Source organism: Sesamum indicum, linkage group LG9 (assembly GCF_026168435.1).
Source record: "Sesamum indicum cultivar Baizhima isolate 11 linkage group LG9, ASM2616843v1, whole genome shotgun sequence".
In the NCBI taxonomy this organism is placed as follows: Eukaryota; Viridiplantae; Streptophyta; class Magnoliopsida; order Lamiales; family Pedaliaceae; genus Sesamum; species Sesamum indicum.
In genome coordinates, this window is record NC_142665.1 from 19,032,438 (window position 1) to 19,058,712 (window position 26,275).

General features: G+C 36.3%; 4 protein-coding genes across 8 annotated transcripts; 2 read left to right on the top strand and 2 right to left on the bottom strand.

Moving 5' to 3' along the window:
• On the bottom strand, positions 1-7,774 carry LOC105178105 (Pentatricopeptide repeat (PPR) superfamily protein). Of its 5 annotated transcripts, none has more exons than XM_011101470.3 (6): positions 7,514-7,774; positions 5,052-7,421; positions 4,775-4,886; positions 3,435-3,549; positions 901-1,116; positions 1-689 (listed from the first exon to the last, which is right to left on the bottom strand). In XM_011101470.3, exon 2 carries the CDS (start codon positions 7,291-7,293, stop codon positions 5,062-5,064), a length of 2,232 nt encoding a protein of 743 aa, XP_011099772.1. In that variant the 5' UTR covers positions 7,294-7,421; positions 7,514-7,774; the 3' UTR covers positions 1-689; positions 901-1,116; positions 3,435-3,549; positions 4,775-4,886; positions 5,052-5,061. The 5 variants fall into 5 exon arrangements, with proteins under 5 accessions (XP_011099772.1, XP_088740512.1, XP_011099771.1 ...); XM_088884386.1 differs by adding an exon at positions 1,411-1,606 and having other exon boundaries at positions 5,052-7,554; XM_011101469.3 differs by having other exon boundaries at positions 5,052-7,774.
• A 1,767-nt stretch (positions 7,775-9,541) lies between these two features.
• On the bottom strand, positions 9,542-10,444 carry LOC105178104 (17.5 kDa class I heat shock protein). The gene has a single exon (XM_011101468.3). It carries the CDS (start codon positions 10,217-10,219, stop codon positions 9,767-9,769), a length of 453 nt encoding a protein of 150 aa, XP_011099770.1. The 5' UTR covers positions 10,220-10,444; the 3' UTR covers positions 9,542-9,766.
• Positions 10,445-13,320: 2,876 nt separating this feature from the next.
• LOC105178103 (polygalacturonase) lies at positions 13,321-14,894 on the top strand. The gene is made up of 4 exons (XM_011101467.3): positions 13,321-13,484; positions 13,572-13,886; positions 13,995-14,513; positions 14,609-14,894. Exons 1-4 carry the CDS (start codon positions 13,356-13,358, stop codon positions 14,852-14,854), a joined length of 1,209 nt encoding a protein of 402 aa, XP_011099769.1. The 5' UTR covers positions 13,321-13,355; the 3' UTR covers positions 14,855-14,894.
• Positions 14,895-18,234: 3,340 nt separating this feature from the next.
• LOC105178102 (uncharacterized) lies at positions 18,235-25,046 on the top strand. Its single transcript, XM_011101466.3, has 3 exons — positions 18,235-18,489; positions 18,701-18,884; positions 24,409-25,046. The coding sequence occupies exons 1-3, from the start codon at positions 18,304-18,306 to the stop codon at positions 24,876-24,878; spliced, it is 840 nt and encodes a 279-aa protein (XP_011099768.1). The 5' UTR covers positions 18,235-18,303; the 3' UTR covers positions 24,879-25,046.
• The last annotated feature ends 1,229 nt before the right edge of the window (positions 25,047-26,275 follow it).

The following is a 26,275-nucleotide window of genomic DNA, read 5'->3' on the forward strand; positions in this document are numbered from 1 at the left end:
TTCTATAATAATTTCAATATGTTATAATGACTGAAAAATTATAATCTTAAAATTGAAATTCAGTCTTCAACTAACATCTTAATGTGCTATTTTTTAATATTTCCAATATAGACTCTTACATCTGACACCTATTTTATTTTTTTATCCATCTCTGTAGCAGAACCCGACAGATGGGTTGACATGTAAGATGAAACAAACCTCAAGTGGGGTAATTGTAATTTTCAATCTAACAAGAATGTTTCTAAGTAAGCCAAACCAAAGGAGGAATATGACCCTAATTTACCCTATATAGTATTATACCTGTCTCATGAGATTGTCCTGCCCCTGCCTTTCTTGCCTCATGCTTCAGACTTGGATTTTCTCTCTTGAGTAGGTTCTGGGAGAGATCATATGAGTTGATACTAAAGAGTGAGTTTGCCACGACCCCTGAGACTTTCCTGACCTTCGGAGCAATTTAATTCCTGCAGACTGGTTTCCTCTATTATCCTGTTTCCAAGAATGAGGTCCCTCTGTCATGAACTTCAGGTAATCAAATTCTCGATCCAAGTCGAGGCTTTCTTCTAGGTTGAAATAAAGTTTTCGAAGAGATATGAGACAGAAACTGAAGATCCCCAGAAGGGATTACTGTCGATCTTTCGCATGTAAATGAATAATTTGTGCTGGTGCCCATCTTGTGTTTATTCCTTTTACTGCAAAAGAGAGAGAAATGGAAAATGGTACATGAATTTTTATCCGAAAGCAGCAATTCATTCACTTTCAAGTTTCTCATCTACCTAAAAACCTTCTCAGTTTTATTATCTGGACATTCAAGATGTCAGTAACCAAGTCAAAGCTCAAGAATTCATCCGTAGATATCCTTTGGAAAAGGAAATAGATGGAAAATGTGCCAAAAGGCCATACCTCAATGATCTTCTTTCTTCAATTATATTGAAGCAGCTTGCAGAAGATTTGGCCTGTCATCATATATGCTGTCTTCATACATGACAAAACAAAGTAAGAACGACTTGATCATTCCCAGCAACCTATTGGTACCATTTGCAACAAACCATTGCTCCGAGCAAATTCTGCTGCTTAGGTAGTAAAATACAAATGGAACTCCCGATCCATGAATAACATCTGCAAAGCAAATAATAAAATTCTCAGTACATGCTGAAGCCCAAATAAAATGACAGCAATCACTGTACAGACCTAGTTACGTCTCAGAAAAAGGACCATTTTCAGAACTTCACCAGCTTGTTACAATGATTAGAATTGCTCCGTGTCTGACGAGTTTTTGACTTAGGAACTAATTTTAGGTTGACATTTTAGATGCAAAACAAGCCATTTATGACTAGTGCTGTGAGACCATCTTTCAAAGTACTATCCAACAAAACTTGCTGATTCTGTGATTCATACGTCTCACTCTCTGACCTTAAATTCAGAAAGGCAAAGTTCAAGACCAAGCTCCAGCAATGATCGCGCAGTTGAAAAAGCAGCATGGAATCACCAGTAGGTGCTGAAGCTGGAGCCTTAAACGTGTCCTTTGACTCACAGTCTAACCCAGTTGAAAGAAACATCAGGAACAAGCTCAGGCTCACTTCTATGTCGCATTTTGTCAGCATGACTTCTGAAGTTAAAAAGGAAATTTGGATGGCGTAGATTTAATAATGAAGATGATTACTAGACGTATGACTGCAGGAACAGCAAATAATTGGTTGAACGGCTTAAATCCACTTGGAAAATCCATGCTTAAAGCCAAATTCTCTGTTGTAAGTATTCTAGCAGACTTCTCAAAGAAAGGGACTTCCTGAAACATTTGAATGAAAGAAAATACAGAACCCTTTTCCGCCCCACGTAAGATCATGCCAAAATTATAATTCCTGCAGCCATTATCTTCAACAAGCAACCAAGAAGGTCAGAAACGTTGTTGAACTTGATTTCACTAGTGCGAGACGCCACCGAGTGAACACCACGAGGCTGGACTTTGATGTATCATGGAGAGTTATTGGCCTGAAGTCCAATTCACATTCTAATCTGAGAGTGGTGAGGCAAATAACTCTTCAATTAAGTTGACAAGGTGCCTTGTAGGTTGCCTCTAAAATTTTGGACGATTCTCATACTAAAATTTCCTAACACAACTACCATGGTAGAAGCAACTGATAATGTTCTTCAGTCATTGGATAGGACTATTCCTGAATCAAAATATTGTATTATTTCTACTATTGTAAACCCCATAACAGATATCAAAAGTGGCTAATCTAAACTCAACTATTCGAGAGTCAGATGTCAAGAAAACTGTCAGAACACTTATACTGTCTTAACCGAGTTAATCGAGAAAAGGAAAGATGCAAAAATAAAGAAACCCTTGGAGTATAGTTATATGCTTTCAATACTGGGAGACTCCTTAAATCACTTAAAACAGCTAACCCTTTAACGCCAGTATGTGCTGTTGCAGCATTGCTAGTTTGCTACACAGCCACTCCACCAGCTAGTCCCTTGGTTGCTTTGGCCGACAGGATAGTTATGTGGCTTCTCCCTTGAAGCCTATTGGCTATTACTGATGAATGACATTATGATCACCTCATCCTTCTTTACTACATCCTCTGTATAGATAGGACAGTGAGAAAAGAGGTGCAAGAGTACCCCCAACACTTTGCTCCATGCCTTTACATTTGCGAAGCGTATAGGAAGCAGCTGACCCTCCCCCCTGCCCCTAATTTACAATTTTGACATACGTATTGCCATGAAAGAAAATGATGTGGTATCTCAAGTGAAATACACGTGCAAGTATAAATTGTGTACTTGTAGAAATTTCATTACTACACAATAATTAATATATATTTCATTGATTGAATTATACAAGTTTCATAACAAGTCTTAGTAATTATAGTTATTTAATGGCTTACAGCCATGTTGAGTTTTATATAATTTTTTTACCATTCTCTGCCCTTGTGTCAGTGTCACAGTGCTGGTACACAAAGTTGACAACACAGATCCAAGATCTCACATGAGAATTTCATGAGGCATTGTTTCAATCCAGATTTTAAGAACAAAGCAGTCTATAGACATATCCCTTGTGACATAAAATCAAGTGAGATTCCAAATCCTCCATCAAATAACAAGGAAGCCTCTCCCCTGTGAAAATTCTCTGGGGGGATATATAAAGCTAGTTTAGACCAGAAAAAGCATAAAAAGCTAAGTTCTGAGTATTTAGAATATATCAATCTCAGAGCGAAAATTCTTTGTATTTGTTCATCCATCAGCCATGGAAACATGTCAAATTGGGCAGATTCATTGATCAGATAGTATGATTCAATTTTAAATCCATGTGGGATAGGATATTACAGAAATGGTCAGGCTACGTATGTGGATCCAAAAAACGAATAAGGATGATAAACAAATGATGAGCAATAATAGGCAGAATGACGATAATCGACAAAGTACTATTATAGTACCTCAGGAAAAATGGCCAGAAGGGAATCATGCATAATTGGTCCCCAGTAATTTGCAGTCACAGCCTTAAGCACATAGGCTCCTCCTCAACTAGATAAAAACGCGACATTCCTGAAACTATAACACAAAGACAGGAAGTTTGTACCGTACGGAATATTAAAAAATGTCAAGTTCCTACAGAAATCAGACAGAACATTTTAGTAAAGTAAAACTAAGTCTTTATGTTATCATATAGAAAAGCATGTAACGTACGAAAAGTCGAACATGTTTAGGATGGAATCTTTTATAGTCAAAAACTTGCATAGGTAGAAGAGCAAAATAGTTTTTATTCACATTAATATCCATCTCCAAAATCAAGATCAGCACAAAGCCTAAATGACACAGTGTTTCAAGTTATTGACTGCCTAATAATGATAAAAGTAGAAGGCCAATCCGTCATTTGTTTCATACTTTATTAATATTCACATAGAACCTATTAAGAGATTTCCATGTTAGACACAGCCGTACATGACATTAGTTTGAGAAACTAAAAATGATGTTCAGTAGTTACAAAATTTTTAATGTGTTTGGCAACCATATATGCTGTTAAAAGCTGGAAATAATGCTCTTATAAAATCAGCTATTACATTAATTCTACTCGATGTCATTTTTCTCTTTCATATCTCTTCAAGACATGATTCTTCTAAATTGAACCCAAATATGTAACTGGTTCTGCCAAGTCAATTATCTTAAAATGAATTCAAACAACATCTATTCTTCTAGAATCAATAGTCAAAGCTTTACCTAACTCAACCTAAGTCCATTTGAACATAGCAAATCGAACAGCAGTGACTGAAACAGACATTGCAGCAAGAACATCAGAGAATTAACTAGTTGGCAGGACTTGATGAGTCTAGTATTCTGCAGACATTCCTTTCATTCAATCATTTGACTCTTAAAAGAGTTAGCTCAGAAAAGTTCTCAGAAATCAGAAGCTCAATGGAGATCAGTAATATGCAATTTAATTTCTTTCCATTTCCCTTTTGTGTTCTATTAAGAACGTCTTCCATCCAATGCAATAACAGTTACAGTTACAATAGCTTTCTTTCCTTTTCTTGGTAAGTATAGTTACCATGCTTCACCACATTAATATGTATATTGATATATTATTTCCAAAAAGAGGCCAAAACCTTCAATTCCTGAGAATTGTTTTAGACGCCAAAATTTTCAACCAATGTGATACACATTAATACATGATGCACCTACTGATAATTTCTATTTCACAGGAAGACCAAGATTTGATAATTTTCTACGAAGAACATAAGCAAAGTTGAATTTTGAGTGGCGGAACTGGGCATCTGACCTGAAGCCAATAAAGTATCAGAAGCCCAGTAGTATACAAATGAAGTGAGTTTCTCAGGTGACTGCAGGCCGCACCATTCTTCATGGAGGATCATTCTTCTCCATAGATTCATCTACAATTACTCAAATATATTAAACTTCGGCAACAAAAGAAATCCACTTGACCATGAAAAAAAAAAAACACCCAATAAGAAAAGAATAGAAAAATCATTGAGACCTTCAAACCTAGACCAGCCTATAAAAGCCACAAGGGAAAACACATTACAGGTTCATCATACCTGTGAGAATTTAATGTCGAAACTGCACTTTCTTGGCCCTCACAATACCATGATGCAACGTTGACATAGTACGGCTATCTGGCTGTATTCCCTTAGATGACATCTCATTCACAAGAGTTAAGGCCTTCTCCATATCTCCCTGCTTGCAATAGCCAGATAGGAGGGCTGTGTATGTGACAGTATCAGGCAGTAAACCTTGTTGAATCATTTCATTGAAAAGGCAAATAGCATCCTCAAGGTTGTCCGATTTGCACTGACTGTCAATTAACGCTGTATAGCAAATAACATCAGGCTTTAATTCCATCTCATTCATTTCAGACCAGAAAGCTGAAGCCACCTGCTTCACTTTCATATGCTTTTCAGCATCATCCTGAGATCGAGCCTTTTTCGAACTTATTTTACAATGCCCATCAAGCAAGACAGTATAAGTGATGATGTCAGGAGTAATTCCCCTTTCCTTCATATCACTGAAAAGACTAAGGGCTTCACGCAGGCAATTCACCTGACAGTAACCATTCAACATTATGGTGTACATTATTACATCTGGACATAATCCTCTTCCAACCATATGGTCAAATGCCCACCGGGCCTTTTTCATATCTCCAGCATGACATAGAGCTGCAATAAGCTTGCCATACATTGTCTTACTAGGCCCATCACCTGAAGAAAGCATAACCTCGAACAGCTTAATAGCTCTGTCATTTTCACCTTCCAAACAGAGGCTGCTAAGAAGTTTTAAACAAGAACTTCTATTTATTATAATTCCTTGGTTGAGCAATCTAAGAAAAAGTTTATAGCCTTCAATTGCCTTGCTTGATTCACAGTACCCGTTAACCATGGAAGCATAATTTTCTGTAGTCTTCTCTTCCAAATTACTGAAATATTTTTCAGCTTCCTTCACTTTTCCTCCCAAGCATAGGCCTTCAATGATCATGTTGTGTGTCACTGCACTGGGAGTCAAGCCTTGCAATTTCATGGTATCAAGGAGGAAAAATACCTCGTCCAGATGACCGTACCGAGATAATCCACCTGCGAGGACGTTATAAGTAATGACATCAGCTTTCAGACCATTTTCATTCATTTCATCAAATAAGTTTATAGCATCAAAAATCTTCCCGTGGCGACAATGACCGCTTATTAAAGTGGTGTAGTGCACAACATCTGGTATCAGCTTTTTACACTTCATCTCATCGAACAATCTAAGAGCCTCATCTAACTTCCCTATTTTGCACAGGGCATCAATGGCAACATTATATGTGACTTCATCAAGAAAGATGCCCAACTTCTTAAAGTTCCTGAACTGTTCAACTGCTTCAGAATGCATGCCTTTCAGGCACAAGCACTGAAGAATTGAAGTGAGAATCAAACAATTGGTTCTGATACCTTTTGCCTCCATCTCATTGTGGATAGCCAAAGCTTTAATTATGTCCCCAGAATCACAATACCCCTGAACCAAGGAACGATAATTAGCTTCTTCAGGAACTAGTCCGTGTTCTTCCATGTCAAGTAAAACAATCTCCGCCTTCTTAAGATTCTTTTCACTAACAAAGCCCTGAATCACAGCAGTATAAGCATATGCATCAATTGGTACGTTCTTAGCTCTCCAAGCTTGTAAAACCTCAAAGCCTAAATCCGACCTACCCTGCATGCAGAGGCCTTCAAGATAAGCTGCATAGGTAAAAGCATTAGGCACCACCCCAGCTTCCTCCATTTCCAGAAACACCTCTACAGCTTCTTCCAAGCAACCTTTTCGACAATATGCCTTAATTACAATCCCATAAGTATATACATTTGGACTCAGCCCAAGAGTCCTCAACTGCTTATAGATAGCAACAGCTGTATCCACCTTCCCATGCGCAATCAACCTATTCATCAAAAAATTACATGACAACAAACATGGCCCAACACCGTGCCTTTTTGTTTCAAAAAGAGTGTCAATGGCCTCATCAAACATTCCTAAAGTAACATAACTTTTGATCAGTGCATCAAAAGCCCGAAGCAGTGAACTTGGTCCGTCGGCCTTAAACTCCTCCGCCATTGCCTCCAACAACTCCGGCACCTCAAAACACAGATGCCCATTTTTCACATTTATAACCTCCATAAACAGAGAATCCAGTTTCCTTTCCAAGCCCCAATAACAGAGTATCTTAATAATAGCCAAATAACTATTAACATCATGTTTAAACCCCTGTATCCTCAGTCGGTTAAATAGGGATAATGCAGAAATGGGTTCGTTTTGCATATTTTTCAGAACCTGAACCACCCCAGATGAATTTAACTCCAATGAAATGTTATCATGGCTGCTGTTACTGCATTTTGATACAATAACATCGTTTCTTGAACTGGGACTCAGGTCCTCAGAACCAGAATCTGAAAAGTAAGGAGTGAAATGGGCAAGCGATGGAACTGACTTCAATCGGATAAATTGGAGATTTTTTGAGAGCTTTTTGCGGGAAACTAACCTGATTGTAGAAAACAGCATGGAACAATTTCATACACACATCAAAGGCGTTTGTTGAAATCCTTTTAGCTTCTCCAGCTCCTGTTATTCTCGGCAGCGGCGGTAACCAAGCACAGGAAGAAACCGCCGGAGGCGTTGGGGGGCGCGGCACTGGGTAATTGGAGTTTGACGGAGTGATGGGGGGGCGGGAATGTACTGCCGCTGAGCTGCTGTTAAACCCTTCAGTGGTGCGAGGTTTATAAACTCGTTGCAGACCAAAGTTCAGAACCTGATTGTTGTGTTCTTGAAAAAATTCAAAAATATATATTGATATATTAAAAAACATTAAGTTACATTTTTTAGATTACTTATTAATTTGCATTTGATAAATAACAATCAAAACAAAAAAAGTATCATTTTAAAACATTAAATTAATTATACTTTTACAATTTATACTTTTGAATTTTTTCATGTATATATATATTGAGATACTTAACAAATACTTATAATTTAAAAACAAAAAAACAAAAAAAGAGCATGCATATAGAGTATGCATGGGTGGGTCTGGGGCGGATTTGTCTTGACCCGATACCATCCTCGGATAATCTCACCCAATCCCATTCTACTCCATCCGTCCTGACAAAAATAATTTTATTATGACTTAATTGAAAAATTAGTGAAATTAAAGATGAAATTAAAAAATTACTTTTTGATTTTATTTTAAATTTGTATCTTATATAAGTGTCTCGAATTATATAATAAAAGTAACTACCATTTTAGATGTAGATAGTTTTAATAAAATATAGTTTTTAATTATACATTCATCTAAATTATTAATTTCCTCGTTAAGTACTATATTTTACTACCTATAAATAATATATTTTCAACTAATTTTTTATTTTTTGTATTCTCTTATATAGGTTAGATATATACAAAATTATTTAAGAATTTACATATAAACCATAATTTTTTATTAATAATATAATGCATATGAATAATAAATAAATAAAATATTAATTGTACCCGATCGAGTCCCAACCCAATGGCCGCAGACCCACCAAAGTTTTGGGGCGTGTCTTGGGGCCTCAATTTTTCGGGACCAATTGTCATTCCTGTATGTATATAGAATAAACAATATGATCTAGTAAATGTATTGTTATATAACATTTTATACTTATTATAAATAATTGGTTGAACCATATAAATATGTAATTGTTTGATATTATATCTAATAAATAATAACCAAATATTTGAAATTACTTATATTACAAACTTGTATACTTAGATAATACATATTTAAGTTTCTTTTATTGATATTTATTATATTTAATGTATTTAAAATAATATTATAAGCTTTTCCATTATATTCGTAATCAATACCTTAATTTATATTGTTTTGAAATTACTTTAAAAAAATATGCGCAATATTTATATTGATGAATTAGAATTAAAAAATTTAAATTCATGGCAGTAAATTTATTATATTTATTTGGATAATTTTGTGTTGCAAAGGACTTGAAATCTTTTGATTATAATTTCGAACTATTTTTTAATAACATTAAATTCATTTAATATAAAATTATTTTAAAAAAATTCTTTAAATCAGTATCGCATAATTATCTGTCTTCATCTTAATGGAGCCTTAAATATTACCGATATAAGCATTTGTATGATAAATTTTGCTAAATTAAATAATAACTACAAAAAGTACAGAAAAGAAATAACTTGCTTGAATAAAAATGCCGTAAAAGTTATTAAAATCTGAACTATATCAAAATTTTATGAAACTTAACCCAAAATAGTCTTAAATCCAAACATAGTAAATTTTACTAAGCTAAATAATAACTACAAAATGTACGAAAAAAAAATAAACTTGCGTGAATACAAAGAACCAAATGTTTTAAAATTTGAAATATCTCATTATTCTACAAAACTTCACCCAAAATCAGTCCTAAATTCAAACATTTGTAAAATAAATTTTCAGAAGTAAATAATAACTATAAAACGTGCGAAAAAGAACTAAACTTGTTCGAATAAAAATGCCGAGAACTGCTATAATTTGGACTTTTCCAGAAGTTCATAAAAAAAAAAAACACACACACACACACATTTATTACATTATGCTATTCCAACCTTACAGATCAAAGCTCATCAAACATCCAGGCTTGAATCCCAGGACTTTATACATAATGGCAATTAAGAAAACACACAACACACACACACACACACATACTGATCATACATTCAGAAGCAAAAACTGAGGAAGTGTTTGTTTTCAGCCAGAAATCTCAATGGCCTTCACCTCAGGCTTCTTCACTTCCTCCTTGGGGACAGTGACAGTGAGCACCCCGTTCTCCATGCTGGCTTTGATCTGATCCATCTTTGCATTCTCCGGCAGCCTGAAGCGGCGGAAGAACTTGCCGGAGCTCCTCTCAAGACGGTGCCAGGTGTCGTTCTTCTCCTCTTTCTCGCGGGTGCGTTCTCCACTTATCTGGAGGACGTTGTCGTCCTCTACCTCCACCTTCACCTCCTCCTTCTTCAGCCCCGGAACATCCGCCTTGAACACATGGGCCTCCGGCGTCTCCCTCCAGTCAACCTTGGTGGCCGCCAACTGCGAGGCCTCGTCGGAGGAGCTGACGGGCCAATCACGGAAAGGGTCCCAGAGATCGAGCGACAATGGGTCGAAAACGCTGCCTCGTCGGCCGAATACACTTGGGATCAGCGACATGATTACTCTGTTAATTTGCTGGTTTGATCGTGTTTGATTGATGTGAACTGTGAAGAATAATATATGAGATGATTTCTCGATTGTGATTTCTGCTGCTGGAAGAGGGAGAAAGAAGTATTTATAGAGCAGAAGATGAAGAAATTCCTGCTTAAATTATTTCATTGAAGAGTTCAGAGAGTTCGGGAAAATTTGGTAGAGAACTCCAGAGAACACTGCCAGGAAAAGTAGTTTCTGGAGAAGTCGAGCCTTTGCACAGGGTTACAAATGGAAATTCTAACCAAAATCACATTTGATTGGACCAATAACAAATGCAATATATTAATGGTTTAATTAGCATATAGTTCAGAATAAATGACAAATTATATGTTAAATATATTATATTTTATGTCATTGATTTAATTCCATAAAAACTGATTTGAATAAATTTTTTCTACAATCCAGCTACCAATTGTATATATACATCGTGGGCTTGTTGATAAATAGAACAAGGATAAATTTGTGTAAGCGTATCGATGGGAAAAATTTTAAATTGACTGAAAAAGACTATTTTGCCATTGAAAGGATACAAAATTACAATTTTACCTAAAAGATTCGCGTATTTTTTATCGGGTCGGGTCACGATCCGGGTTCGGTCGCCTGGCCACCCGGGACACGCGGAAAACATTCATTGGACCAACAAAACCCTCAGTCTTGCGCTATATACTCCATAGTCAGTGCATTCATGGTACTCTCTCTCTAGCGCTCTTACTTTTTAGTCACTTCGGCTCATCAGTTTGCCAGCGACCTGCTTTCACGACCTTGAAACTAGACACTGACTTAAGCATCGGAGGGTCTTAGTTGGGGGTCACTCCAACAAACCTAACGATCTGCTTATCTCTTTCAGGACCCTTACATTAATTTGGGAGAGGTAGCAACCTCAAACCGCTTGGAGAACCTGTCCACCCGATCCAAGGAGGTCGCAAAGATTTCGACCCAAATCAGTTGGCGCCGTTTGTGGAAATCCTAAGAAGAGGTCCTTTGATTTGGATTTGATTTGGTCTCAAAGTGGTCGAAGGATTCGGATATTCAACAAGGAGAATTCTCTGTGTCAATCACCAAGGCACGAGCAAAGAGAACGAATTCTTCTACGACAAGAGGGAAGAAGGTTACATCTAACAAACGAAGAGTTGCGACAGATGATCGAGACAGTGAGCAGGAATGTTATGGTGGAACATGAAAGAAAAATGATTACACCTGGTGTTAGGAAGTCAGCGAGAAAGTTGATTGAAGAGCAGAGAACGATAGCAGACGACCACGGGAGAAGAAACGATTCGCACAAGGCTGAATATGGTACAAATATAAGAAACCAGCCAAGCAAGAGAAAAATCAGATACAACATCTAACAGGATCAGGATAAGGAGGGAACAACTATATCTCGAGCAGAAACAGGGGTTATATACCTACATTGAAAACATGGTTTATTGTGCCTCCAATGATGAGGGCTTTTTGTGCCTCCACTGGACATGCTTACTTGAGAGTGCCTACTCAGAGTATGGCTTTTGGCTAGGCACATAGATAAGTCCCCATCTTCCAGTTCCTACAAAAGGGGCACACTAAGTTAAAACTACTAAAGATAGTCTCTAAGGGAAGCTAGTATGCCAAGATTTCTTTGCTGAATGAGGTGTTTTCTTGCTCTTTTGGGGGAACTCAAAGACACTATCCTTCAGGTCTAAGAATCCTTACTGAAGCCTATCTATGTGCGCCCGCCATTTGTTAGGGCGCCTTCTGGTGGGATTGGTGTTCTAGCCTTCTCCCATGTGGACGTTCTATCTCAAAGTTCTCTACTACTAAAAGTTGGGTTAATATGGACATTAACATTAGGTAATGATAACAGTGGGGCTGTAAAAATCTGGTCTTGAATGGAGGTAGTAATCATCCGCTCGAGGTTTTCAAACATGAAGGGGAATATCTTTCTAGAGGAAGTATCTAAGAAGCTGCTAGTTCCAGTATTGGTAGATTCCATTGTTTTCATATTTTATATTTTTGTTCTCACAGATGACACCACTTGATACTAATAAAATTGGTGTTCAAGTCCAATTGGAGTTCAAGCAACGACATAAGGTAATAAGAATTAAAAAAAAATAATTAAGAGCGGAATTACTTGTTTCTTGTTTACAAATGAGAGATTGAAGTTGAAGTTTGAAACTTCAAGTAAGAAAATAAAGTTGTTATTCTAGCTAAAGTTGGTCTTTCCTAGTCTATAGGTAACCCTTAGTAGGTTGAATAAGAGTGCATCCCCTGTTGATTCGGTGGATGACTTTCACGAATTTAGTGGAGTATTATCTCAGCCTTCATAACCCAAAGTAAACATGCCCTGTGAGTTTTCATAAAAGAAGTAAGAGAATCTGCCATCAATCTTTAACAAGGAATTGAGCTTATTGGATCAAATTAATGCAGGGCAAGTACATAATTCTATAATTTTGAAATGATAAAGTCACCAATTTGGCTCATTCCTATGCTCAGTTCATTGCTCGTCCCATTTACAACCAATTCTTAAAATGGTCCCATTCACAACCAATTCAGTTTACCTTATTTACTGAAATTGAGGCCTCATAATTTAAAATCATGAGTACAAACCAAGTCATGTGCGTTTGTTGTCTACTTTGATAAATATTGATGTCGATTGATTTATTCAATTAATAATAATTGATCAATTTTACTTAAAGAAATGAGTCTCTTTACTAAAATATTTCAACAAATCAGGGCATCCATAAATTCCAAATCCTCGTGAGGTTGAATGTAATAACAAGAGTATCAATTGAGCCTCGAAATAAGGAACAATCACTAAAACAACTAAACTAACATATTTTCTTTCAATAAAAATTTAAAAAAAATAATCTACAAACAAATAGTTGTTTCTTGTCCACAAAATTTTGAATGACAATTTGTATTACGGTATTTTCTTGGTATGAAAAAAGAATTCCAACAACGAAAAGAAATCTCGTACACACAGAAATAATTTATGGATGATTGGTCACACATGCATCAAGGCGTTCAAATCTCCCCCTCAGTATACTATAAATTCTGAACCTCAATAACGATGTTCCCAAATCACATTGAATTTTAACTACTGCACCAAATAAATAAGCACTAAGATATGGCAACAAAATTCATTGTTGCTATTTTCTTATTTTCGGCATTGTTGGCTTGCAATGTTAATGCCCAAATTCCTGTGCTATACGATGTTAGAAAGTACGGTGCTAATTCTGGTGCAGACATAAGTCAGGTAATATTATATTAGTTATGTTGTTGTTTAATATGATTGAATGATTCATAATAATATTTTTCGAAATAATTGTATGCACAATGTTAGGCTTTATTAAAAGCTTGGAAGGAGGCAATCGTATCAGTCGTACCAAGCAAAATTTTGATTCCCCAAGGTACTTTTACTGTAAGTCAAGTGAAACTGGAAGGCCCCAACAAGGCCCCTATCGAACTTGAAGTACAAGGCACTTTGAAAGCTTTTCCAGATCCCAATCAACTACCTGACAAAAAAGCGGAGTGGATTACTATAAATTACGTCAATTATTTCACCCTTTCTGGTGGTGGAGTTTTTGACGGCCAAGGACAGATAGCCTGGAAGATGAATGATTGCCACAAAAATAAGAATTGCCCGAAGCTGCCTTATGTAAGCTACCTACCCATCTCCTTATAATACCGAAAACTAATTTCAATTTATTAAGATTATATATAGATTTATAAGTTACCTTACGTCAGTATTATATGTTGTATGCAGAATTTGAGCTTTAATTTCATCAACAACTCCATAATTCATGACGTCACCACCAAAGATAGCAAGAATTTTCACTTGAATTGTATATCCAGCCACAATGTAACATTTCGCCATTTTACAATTTCGGCTCCTGATGAGAGCCCGAACACTGACGGAATCCACTTGGGTCGTTCCACAAGGATTAATATTATTGATTCCGTCATAAGAACAGGAGATGACTGTGTCTCCATCGGTGATGACACAAAAGAAGTTCACATTGAAAATGTGACTTGTGGACCGGGTCATGGGATTAGCATTGGGAGCCTTGGAGGATATGCAACTGAAAAAGATGTGGAGGGGATATATGTGAAGAATTACACTTTCATTGGAACAGGAAATGGCGTTAGGGTCAAGACATGGCCCACTACTCCAGCTCAGTTGAGCATCACTAATTTGAATTTTGAAGACTTAATCATGGACAATGTCAGCAATCCAATCATCATTGATCAAGAATACTGCCCACATAATCTTTGCAAGCGAGACGTAAGTGCAACTGTTTTTTTACCGCTACATTGTAATAATTATTTCCTAAGTTTTCGTGGTTATACATTATTGATTAATTTTTGGATCATTTTCAGAGACCATCATTTATCAAGATCAATAAGGTCAACCTTAAAAACATTCGGGGGACGACAAATAGTGAAGAAGCAGTAACGCTTCTCTGCAGCAAGCTTAAGCCCTGTGAGAACGTAGTGGTGGGTGACATTGATCTTAAATACAATGGAAATAGAGGTCCTGTCACCACCAAATGCGTCAATGTCCAACCCACTTTTGTAGGCAAACAAAATCCACCAATCTGTGCAACCACAGCTCATTCTGTTTAATTATTTTATGGATATGTATAAAGCTTGGATTTTTTCTTTTTCTGTGGGGAATAAATTTTGATATTAATTAGCCTCAACATAATGATTTTACTAGACATTTGATGTTCCTAAGATGTGATCACATTATTTGGCCCTAATCATGATTATCTCAGAACTCATGTCAATGTGATCAGTGAAGGTTTATCAAATTGTGTTGGTTTCAAATCATTCAACTATTTAGGTCTGGAGAAAAAAATTATTTGAATAAGCTGAAAGACACCGGCAAAATACTTTTCTAATCCCATAAAATAAGGGCAATGTTGGTAATGTATATGGTAATCTCAAATTCTAGTGTTGCAATGTCGCTAATCGCTATTTGTAAGTAAAAATATATTTTTTTTTTTGGTGAAGAAAATGGGATTTCTTTTATATTTGTCTTTATGACACATCATTTCTATGTGCAGATAATAAATAATTATTTATAATTTAAAATATATTATAAATAAGAATAATATATGTAAACCAACACAACATATTTATATATAAATAAATAAAAATAAATTAATTTAATGATATTATCGACACAAAAAGATTTGGTATCGCTGCTTTACAGGTTGTCGTTTGTGAGTGAACTTTTTCATATTAGTATAAATAAATAGTATAGATATAGAGATTAAAAGAAGAATTTAAGAAGGTGGTTGAAATATATAAGGATATTTTTGGTAATTTAAAAAGTTGGTGTTGGTTTGTAAATAATTGCTATTTGTGAGTGAAAATGGAGTGTTTTTTCTTTATGTAGTATAGATAATAGTATAGATAGATAGATGATTGTATAAATATATAGATGATGATAAGAATTTGAGTATAGGGGTGGCTGAAATACAGAAGGAATATTTTTGATAATTTAACAAATTTGTATCACAGTGTAAGTAATCACTCTTTATGAGTAAAATAGGATTTTCCTTTATGGTTTCATCAAGAACTGGAGCATTAATTTTAGCCTCAGGGTTTAAGGGCTCAAACTTGTCAGGAAGAGGGAGTAAGGGAATTTGTTCTTCTGAAGAAATGATATTACTTGAGAATCAATAACTACTAATGGGCCCTATTTTTCTTCAAAGTATATGAGAATTATAGTCAACCCCTTATAATCCTCAATGGTTTTCTAATACTCTCATCCCCATTCAACACCCTAAGTCCATTATCTAAATTGTGTCTATGTAAGTAATAATAAACAACCACATTTAGCCCTTTATCTCCTGCCATAGCATACATTTCTTGTAAGTCCTCATAGTACAATCTCTTCTTATCCACATTTGGAAACCATACTCTACTACCACATACATACCTGACTATAGGCACCCATTCAATTACATAATCAAGCCATACATTAAAATTAGCATAATCAGTCAACACCATTCTGCAATTAAATATACAAATAAAAAACTCAGCAACCAATCCAAACAAGTGGGGACAAAAACATAAATAGACATTGTACACAATCCCATACAAAGACAAACATACTATCATACTTTGCAAACAACTGTTAATTAAATGAAAATAAATACAATAATTTTTCATACTTTATAGACAACTACCAAGATAAAAACTTTAATTAAAGGGTGTAGGGGGACCAAAAGAAACACTATCATACTTTTTGCAGACAACTATCTAATATTTAAATAAAAATAAATACAACAAAATAGACAACTATCAAAAAATTTAAATGAAAATGAAGACAATAGAAAAATATAAAATACATTACTCATAAACCAAATAACAACTTTTCAGGCAAATGGGGTTAGGGCGTGGGAACCAACAGTGGAAGAATTCACTGTTCCAAGCATTGAATCCAAATTTTCAATAAATATTCGATCAAAAATATAGGAATACATACATTTTCACACTATTTTGCCTCTGAATGAGCAGCTCTTTCAAAGCCAAATACAAACAAAAAAAAAAAAAAAGCATCGTTAGATTCCTTCTCTGCACAGTAAAAAAAGCTAAAAATTTAAAAAGAAATTAGGTAGACATTCTTAACGTTGATTTTGACTTCGTGTTCCCAATTATATTTCCAATCAAAAGCTTCTCAACAGTTAATAACACTCGATTTTTAACCTAAAACTACTAAACTTGTGCAAGCAAAGGGGGAGTTTGCAAGATTAAACCCAAAATCACCGTGCCTAATCGCGAAGCCTAATTTGTCTTCTCTCCCTCTTTCCCCAACTCCCGTTAAATGGAAAAAAGGCATCCCCTCCCCCCTTTTTTCTCTTGCAGTAAGTCACAAGGGTAACACGGAGATTTAAGAAAAAAATTAACTCTGTTAACAGGCACTGATGGAATTGGGCAAGTGAGGGTCGTTCACAATAACATGGATTTTTTTTGCATATAAAAAAATAATGCGGGGGGGTTATTTGCCGAGTTTTCATAACACAGGTGGGTTTTATGCAATTTTTTCATTTAAATAAGAATAAATACCAACACCGTCACATTTAAAAAAAATAAAAAAGAGAAAAACAGAAAAGAAAACCAAGTTAAGAGGATTATAGACACAATATTAAAATTGGTGTAGTGATGTCACAAACTGTCCTTTGTGAATGAAAAGTGTATTTTCTTTTTATATTGACAACAAATTATAAATAAAAAAATAAAATATATAAACCATAAAAAAAATCAACTCAAGGATATTTCGACATAGTAAAAAATTTGATGTAGTGGTATCACAAATTATCATCTATGAGTAAAAAATGTCTTTGTTTTATATATAAATATAAATATAAAAGATTGAGGTTAAATTTTAATTATTTTTATAAACTAATGTGCACTCTTATAAGACATGAAACTCGTGGAGCCCAATTCATGTTTTCAATATATATAATTTAAAAACATATTTTTGCACTCTCTCGAAGATATTAACCTCAGCTTTTCCTCAACTTAAGCATAGTACAAAACAAATGTTCACGTGTCATACATATGCAAACAAAATATAAAATTGCAACAAATAAGCTGAGTTCTTCAACGTCATCACAACATGTTTTCACTTGAATTCTAGAGCTTACGAATATCTAAAAGCTATCTATAATAATTTAACTTAAATATTTATGAGTGTTTTTTTTTTAAAATAATAAGTCTAAACAAGTTAATCACTTTAAATTTATACATATTAGAATTTTGATCTAATTTCAATCGAATTAAAACACACCAAATAAAATTTTAAAATAAAGTTGGAAGCATTAGGTCTTGATACCACCATTAAAACATTACCCCACATCAACTATCATTTTCAAGATGTTCCAAGAAAAAGAAATTCAGAAGACATATATCTATATATATACGTATACTATGTGGAATAAATACCGTGTGCCAAGATTACTAGTCGTACATAGACGGCGCATATTCAAAACCGTGTCTGATATGATCCTCATCTGTCTGCATACGGACACACCGCCACAGTAAAGAGGATATATATACGCATGAATCCCAGCTCTTCTGCTCAACATTTCAACTTTCCCCCACACACCAAAATGAACAGCTTTGAAGAGGAGAATCTATACCCGTACCAAATGTTCGATGACTCGGAATCAGCACCACAGACACCCCTTTTATCCGATACCTCTAATTTTCTCTCTCACCATCAAACCAAATATTACATCTTACAGGTACTTTCTGTGTGTTCGGTGTGTGTTTGAGAGTTTTATGTTCAGTATATTGTGCAGATTTTTGTGCTGCCAAAAGTATTTATGGAGCAGTTTGATTGTAAGTCGTTGCAAAAGTCGAAACAAGATCGAAACGGAACGCTTTAATTCATTGCAAATTTGCGACGGTCACTTATCTATATCTGTTTGTCTGTGTGTGTTGGTGTTGGTGCAGGAGATTGTGGAAAGCGGGACAAAAGCAGAAGCTGATGTTGTTGGGAGAGTGGTAAAGCATTTGAGGAAGAAGTTGGTTGATGATGGGTTGATGAAGAAGTGGGTTGTGGAGAACTTGAGAAAGGATGGGTATAATGCTGCTTTGTGTCACTCGTGTTGGCCTACTACGCTCAATTGCCCTGGTGGTGAGTAAATCTCCCAAGCCCATATTGGTTTTATGTCTTGTTTGCTGTGTGAGAATAAGTTGAAGTGATGATCATTATGGTTGAATTATAATTCTTCATTAAATGAAAATTGTTCAACATGTCCCCAACACTCAGAAAAAAATACATATATTAGTTACCATTTTTGGGTAGAATTTCATAGGATTAAAGAAAAGATTGATGTGACTTCCTGATGCAGAAGAGCTCTTTTTTTAAAGTTTAGGATGAGTGCGTTGGGAAGGCCAGGTATTGTGAAAATGACAATGGATGTAAAGAAAATATCGACATGACCTCTCTTGAGGGAGGGCTGAACTTCTTTTTTTAAAAGTCGAAAGGATTGCATTAAAAGAAAAATAAAGAACATGAAAATTAATTGTAAGTCAAATTCTCTATCAACAACAGATGAATACACAAGCAAAGCCATTTTCTGAAGAATATGTGTATTCACAAAAATCTGTTTTTTTTAGAAGGAATGGAGTAGCTGGGTTTAAATAACAGAGAAGAAACAGAGAAAATATCCTAACAAACTAACAGCAATGCCATGTGAGCAGCTAACTAAAAGACAAAATTGTAAAACAAAATGAGCTAAGTAAAATGGTGTAAAAGCGGAAATAAAAAAAACACGACTACATTAGAGAGAAGAGAAGCAACACATGAATCAGCAATTCTCCTCTGTAGATTGACAATCTTAACAGCCCCCCTCAAGTTGGACTTGAAGAGAAGTCAACCAAGCCCAACTTGGAGAGATGAACAGTGAGAGCAGGGCGAGCTAAAACTTTGGTGAAGCAATCAGCGAGTTGTAGCTTGCTTGGAACATGGGAAGGAAGAACGAACCCATCTTTGTACTTGTCACGAACTAAGTGACAATCGATCTCCAAGTGCTTCGTGCGTTCGTGAAATACGGGGTTGGCGACAATGTGGACAGCGGCTTGGTTGTCGCAATAGAGAGGAATCGGAGTCTGAATTGGAACCTGAAAATCCTTAAGAAGATATGAAATCCACTGTAATTCGCAGACGGTCGCAGCAAGACTCCTATATTCAGCTTCTGCTGTGGAGCGGGAGACGGTAGGTTGCTTTTTAGTCTTCCACGAAATCAAGGCCGAACCCAAAAATATACAATAACCTGTGAGCGAACGTCGACTATCAGGGCAGCTAGCCCAATCAGCATCGCAATATCCAGTCAAAGAAAAGGAATTATGGGCAGGAAAAAAGAGACCTTTTGTAGAAGTCCCCTTGAGATATTTAACCAAGTGTAGAGCAGCAGCAAGATGTTCCTTGCAAGGACGATGAACAAACTGGCTCAGTTGCTGCGCCCCGTAAGAAACATCCGGGCGAGTAAATCCCAGGTATAAGAGCCTTCCAATTAAACGTCGATATGATTCTGGATCCTCCAAAACAGTTCCACAAGAACTTAATTTCAAACCTAAAGGCAGCGGAGTGTGCACAGGATTGGCGTTGTCAAGGCCAGAATCATGGATGATATCTTTGATGTACTTCTGCTGAGTGACTGAAGTACCTTCGGAAGAACGAGCAATTTCTAGACCGAGGAAGTATTTGGCATGCCCCAAATCCTTGATAGTGAAAAGACCATGCAAATAATCCTTTACAGGTTGAATGAGAGCTTCTGCAGAACTGGAGATTAGTACATCATCAACATAAACAAGGAGAAAAATCACCTCAGATTCAATAGACTTTGAAAATAAGCAGTGATCATTATGTGACTGCACAAAGCCGTAAGCAAGCAACTTGGTGGTGAATTCATGGTTCCATTGGCGAGAAGCCTGCTTTAGTCCGTACAACGAACGTTTGAGTTTGCATACTTGGCCTTGAGGTACGGAATAACCATCAGGAGGAAGCATGTAAATATCCTCATTCAAATATCCGTGCAGAAAAGCATTGTTAATATCGATTTGATGTAATGCCCATCCAAAACTAGAAGCAATAGCCAAGAAAAGACGTACGGTGACGGCTTTAGCCACAGGAGAAAAACTTTCAAGATAATCAATACCTTCGATTTGGTTATACCCCTTTGCAACAAGTCGTGCTTTGTACTTATCCACCGAACCATCGGGTTTTAGCTTCACCTTGTATACCCACTTGCATCCTATTGCCCGTTTGTCAGAGGGAAGAGTAGTGACTTCCCAGGTATCATTTTCCTCCAAAGCAGTAATTTCCGCATCCATCGCTTGTTGCCATTCAAGAATGTCCTTGGCTTGTGCATATGTCCTTGGTTCCTGCACTATAGACAAAGCAGCCAAGAAACTCAAATGTGATGATGCAACAGAAAATGAAGGGGTTTGGCAATCTATGTAGGAATGGCAAACAAAATCCTTCAACCAACTTGGTTTATGAGAAGGCCTTGTTGATCTACGAGGTAAGGATGGGGGGGAGACAGCGAGACTAGGATGTGTATCAGCTGTAGAATTATCAGATGCAGAGGATGGAAAAGAAGTGGACAAGTTTTCAGAAGTAGTAGATGAGATTGCAGTAGATAAAGGTGCAGAGTTGATGGGTTCACAGTCAACATTTATAGGTAAAGGAACAGGGCAATGCTCACTTTCTATTGTACAATTCTTATAGGGAAACACATTTTCATGAAAAATAACATCTCTCGAAATGAGAACAGACCTTTGCTCAATGTCATATAGTTTATATGCCTTTTGACCGTGGACATAACCTATAAACACACACCTAGTAGCTCTAGGTTCAAATTTTGATTTGTGTGGCTGCACATTTGCTGCATAGCACAGGCAGCCGAAAGTTTTAAGAGGCTGATATGAAGGACTTGTTTTATACAAGAGTTCATAGGGTGATTTCCAATTGAGAGTTGGGGAAGGCAAACGATTAATGATAAAGGTGGCAGCGAGAATGGACTCTGCCCAGAAATGTTTTGGAAGATGAGATTCAAACATCAAAGCTCTAGCGACTTGGAGTAAGTGTTTGTGCTTTCGTTCTACGACCCCATTCTGTTGCGGTGTATAGACACATGATTTTTGGTGTATGATACCATGATTTTTTATTAGCTCTTGACAAGAGGATGCAAGAAATTCTGGACCATTATCAGTCCTTAGACTTCTAACTTGTAATCCGAATTGAGTTTGGACTTGCTTGATGAATGATGACAAGAGAGATGTTGTTTGAGATTTGTATCGCATAAGGTATGTCCAAGTGGCTCTAGAATAGTCATCAACAAGTGTGAGAACATAATGACATCCTCCAATGGAGGGTTGTTTGTAGGGACCCCATATATCAACGTGAACTAATTCAAAAAGAATTGAAGATGTGGATGTACTTGAGGGAAATGGTGTTCTAGCTTGCTTAGCAAGTGGACAGACATGACAGACAGGTGGTTCAATGCTTTTATTTAGATTCAAGCTAGAAATATGACTGAGTACATTAGCAGAGGGATGTCCAAGCCTCTTGTGCCACAATTCATATGCATCATGTACATGGGAAAGGAGCAACGATTCAGATACAGAGTTCGAATAAGATGCCTTGTTCATAGGTGAAAAAGAAAGTGTGTCCAGATAGTAAAGTTTTCCTATTTGCTTGCCTATAGCTAAGACTTTCTCAGTCCTCCGGTCCTGCAGCAAGCAAAGATTATTAGAGAAAGAAAAACGAATAGGTAAGGCTTGGCAGAGTTGAGAGACAGATAGCAGATTATGTTGAAAACTAGGAATGTGAAGAACATGTTCAAGGATGATATTGTGTGACAGTTTTACAGTTCCTGTATGTGTAGCATCAGTGGTATTTCCATCAGGCAAAGAGATGATAGGAGTAGGGTGAATGGGAGCTAAGGAATCAAGTAATGTAGCATCACCACACATGTGTCTCGTAGCTCCAGTATCTATAATCCATGAACCTGAAACATGCTTATTAGAAGTTGTATTTGAAGCCATACCTGCAGCCTCATCAAACTGTGCATAATGCACTTTCACAGGATCACTTGCAGCTTTGTTCTGAACCAGTTTAAGCGCTTCTATGAAATCTGAAATGAGTGAGGTGTTTTTCATACCTGCAGCTTTTTCAATAGCTACATATGCTTTCCCTTCATTACTGCCCTTTTTTCTTTTGTCAGACAATTCTCTATACCATTCAGGAATGCCGTGGATCTTGAAACATGTGTCCTTGTCATGTCCCATCTTGCCACAACTCTCACAGGTTAAATGTCTCTTATCAGTAACTTTCTTCTTCCCAAAGGTTTTATAAACATAGCTGCGATCATGTTCCACATTTCTCACATACATTGCTGTATTAACCCCTGTGTCCATAGACTCTAAGTGTATCTGTCTCTGCCTTTCGACTCGCATAACCATGGAGTATGCTTTATCTACATGAGGCAAAGGTTCCATCACCAATATTTGACTGCGCACTCCATCAAAGGAGTCATTTAACCCCATAAGAAATTGGATTAAATGACCTGCCTCAGTCTGCACTATGTTTCTATCGTTGCTACCACACATACATAGTCCACAAGTGCATGAAGTAGTAGGTATTAGACAGCGTATTTCATCCCATAGTTGTTTCAGTTTAGTGTAATATGTCGCCACACTCATATTTCCTTGTGTCATGGAATTGATTTCTCTCTGTATTTGATACAACAATGGACCGTTAGACTCACCGTATCGTGCTTCGAGCTCCAGCCATAAAGCTCTTGCTGAAGACGTATATAGGTAGGCATTGACTATCTCCTTAGATATAGTGTTTAGTATCCAGGTTAGAACCATGTAATCTGTTGTCCTCCATTGCCGCATCTCCTCAGTACCCTCTCGTGGTTGCACACAGGTTCCATCGATAAAGCTCAACTTGTCTCTGCCGCCTAACGCTATGCGTATCGCTCTGCTCCAGGCTAGCCAGTTGTTCCCATTCAGAGGCGCAGAGATGATAGGCAAAGGAGAGTACTCCAAATGAAGCAGCTTCGCATGGTTCTGTTCACCTCCAGATCTCATGTCTGCTGGTGTTGATTCTACCGTTCCTCCTCGTAAATCAGCCATCATCTATTTTAGGTTTGTATAATGTTTTTCACCAATAGAGATATACAGAGACCATCAGCACGATGGCTCTGATACCATGTCAAATTCTCTATCAACAACAGATGAATACACAAGCAAAGCCATTTTCTGAAGAATATGTGTATTCACAAAAATCTGTTTTTTTTAGAAGGAATGGAGTAGCTGGGTTTAAATAACAGAGAAGAAACAGAGAAAATATCCTAACAAACTAACAGCAATGCCATGTGAGCAGCTAACTAAAAGACAAAATTGTAAAACAAAATGAGCTAAGTAAAATGGTGTAAAAGCGGAAATAAAAAAAACACGACTACATTAGAGAGAAGAGAAGCAACACATGAATCAGCAATTCTCCTCTGTAGATTGACAATCTTAACAAATTGTATGACTTAAAGAACAAAACAAGATAGAGAGGGTTAGATGCTTTTTTTTTTTTCAAAATGATTCCCCATTTTTCTAAAATAGAAATCTTGTTATTGTTTCTGCATGCTAAACAGGTGAGCATGAGTACATAGAGATAACACGCCAAGCCAAAAAGGGATCAAGTGGATTGAGGTTGATAGTGGACATAGATTTCAAGTCACAGTTCGAGCTGGCGAGGCCAACGCCAAACTACAAAGACCTCTGCGACGTTCTCCCCACGATCTTCGTAGGAGACGAGCAGAAGCTGAACAACATCATCACCATTCTCTGCGGTGAGGCGGAGAAATCATTCCGCGAAAGAGGTCTCCACGTGCCGCCATGGCGAACGCCCCACTACATGCAGTTGAAGTGGTTTCCTCCCCCTCAGAACCCGCCTCCCCAGCTCTCCCTCGGACGACGAGTTCGTGCAGAAAACAGAGCAGTAGAAGCCGGTGATCGTGCAGTTGTTGCAGCTGAATTCTTGAGTGATAGGAGGAAGTATCTTGGAATTGATCAGTGTGGTTTGTCCGGTCAATTTTCTGCTATGAGGATGGAGTGCAGCTGAAATCGTGGTAACTTAGTTCCGACTTCTGTTTCTAGGGAGGTTTGAGTACTAATTTGGAGGTAGATGGCCTTTTTTTGCTAACACGATTTTGTAGATTCAGAGTCGACCCTTTTTGGCACTTGCAGTGACTTGGTGATTGAGTTGGAAGTTGAAATATATTTACCTGAATCTTTTTTTGTCGAATTAAATTAATTATATAATAAGTTTAATATATTTATTAACAACCACGACAGTAGCAAAGTCCTAGTACGTTAATTCATATTTGTCATTATTTTATTTTTTTTATATAGTAATTAAATATAGCGAAAAATTATATTATTCTGATTTGTAATAAATATAAAAATTATGGGAAGAAAAAAGTGGTTTAATGGTTGTATTTTTGTTCCTGTGCAATATAATCACGAGTTCAAGGTTGAATGAAATTTGAGAAACTAGTTTTGATTCTTTAAAAAAAAAAAAAAAATTTAATCCTCCTTTAAAGAATATTGAAAACTATTGTAGAAATAAACAAGAAAAAAATAACAAATGATAATAGACATAACAAATTTAAAAACTACTCTAAAAGTAGAAAAATAGCTATTTACAACCCAAACCCTTTTATCAAATGAAGAATTTTAATAGAATAGGGAATTAACCAAAAAAAAAAAAAAACCAGTATTCTCCAATTCATGCAATTTGCTATTAATTTCCATTCTGTATATTATCTATTATTCCTTAATTTACTAATTATAAATATTCTGACAGCATTAGTTTTGTTTTCTTCGCCAATCCTAATACGTCGAAAAAATGAGGCGCGTTGAAATTGAAGAAAAAATAAAAAATTAAATACTAACTAAATATTTAGACTCTTGTAATTAGTATTCAGGAGCAAAATAGATGATATTTAACTCTAAATTATGAAAATTGATATTAAGTTACGTGATTTAAAAACATAGCAACCTCAAAGGAAAGGGTAAAATACTTCTTTTTTTTGAAGTATTAATTCTTTTTTTCTGTAATTTAAGAGAATTTTACACTTGTTTCAAAGAGAAATTTGAATCAAAGTCCAATATGAATATACAATTATGCATGCAGCTCCCTTGGAAGGAAGTAAAAAATGGTTGGAAACTGATAGAAACTTCAAGAGAATATTTTCTCAAGATTTACATTCATAGACAAATTCTATGAATACGGACAGAATATACATAGGATGAGGACATGATTTGATATTATCCCAATGTGGATAAAGACAAGGACACCCAGATTGCAATAGCAAAATAAGAGAAAAGAGTTAAAACCAGTGGCCGGTCCATTGAAACAAGTGGCAGAAACCAAGGGGAGAGGAGACCAGGATTTCATGTACATTTCATACTTCTGTCAGTATTGGATTGTGGTGCCCCATGATACCAACTAACTTG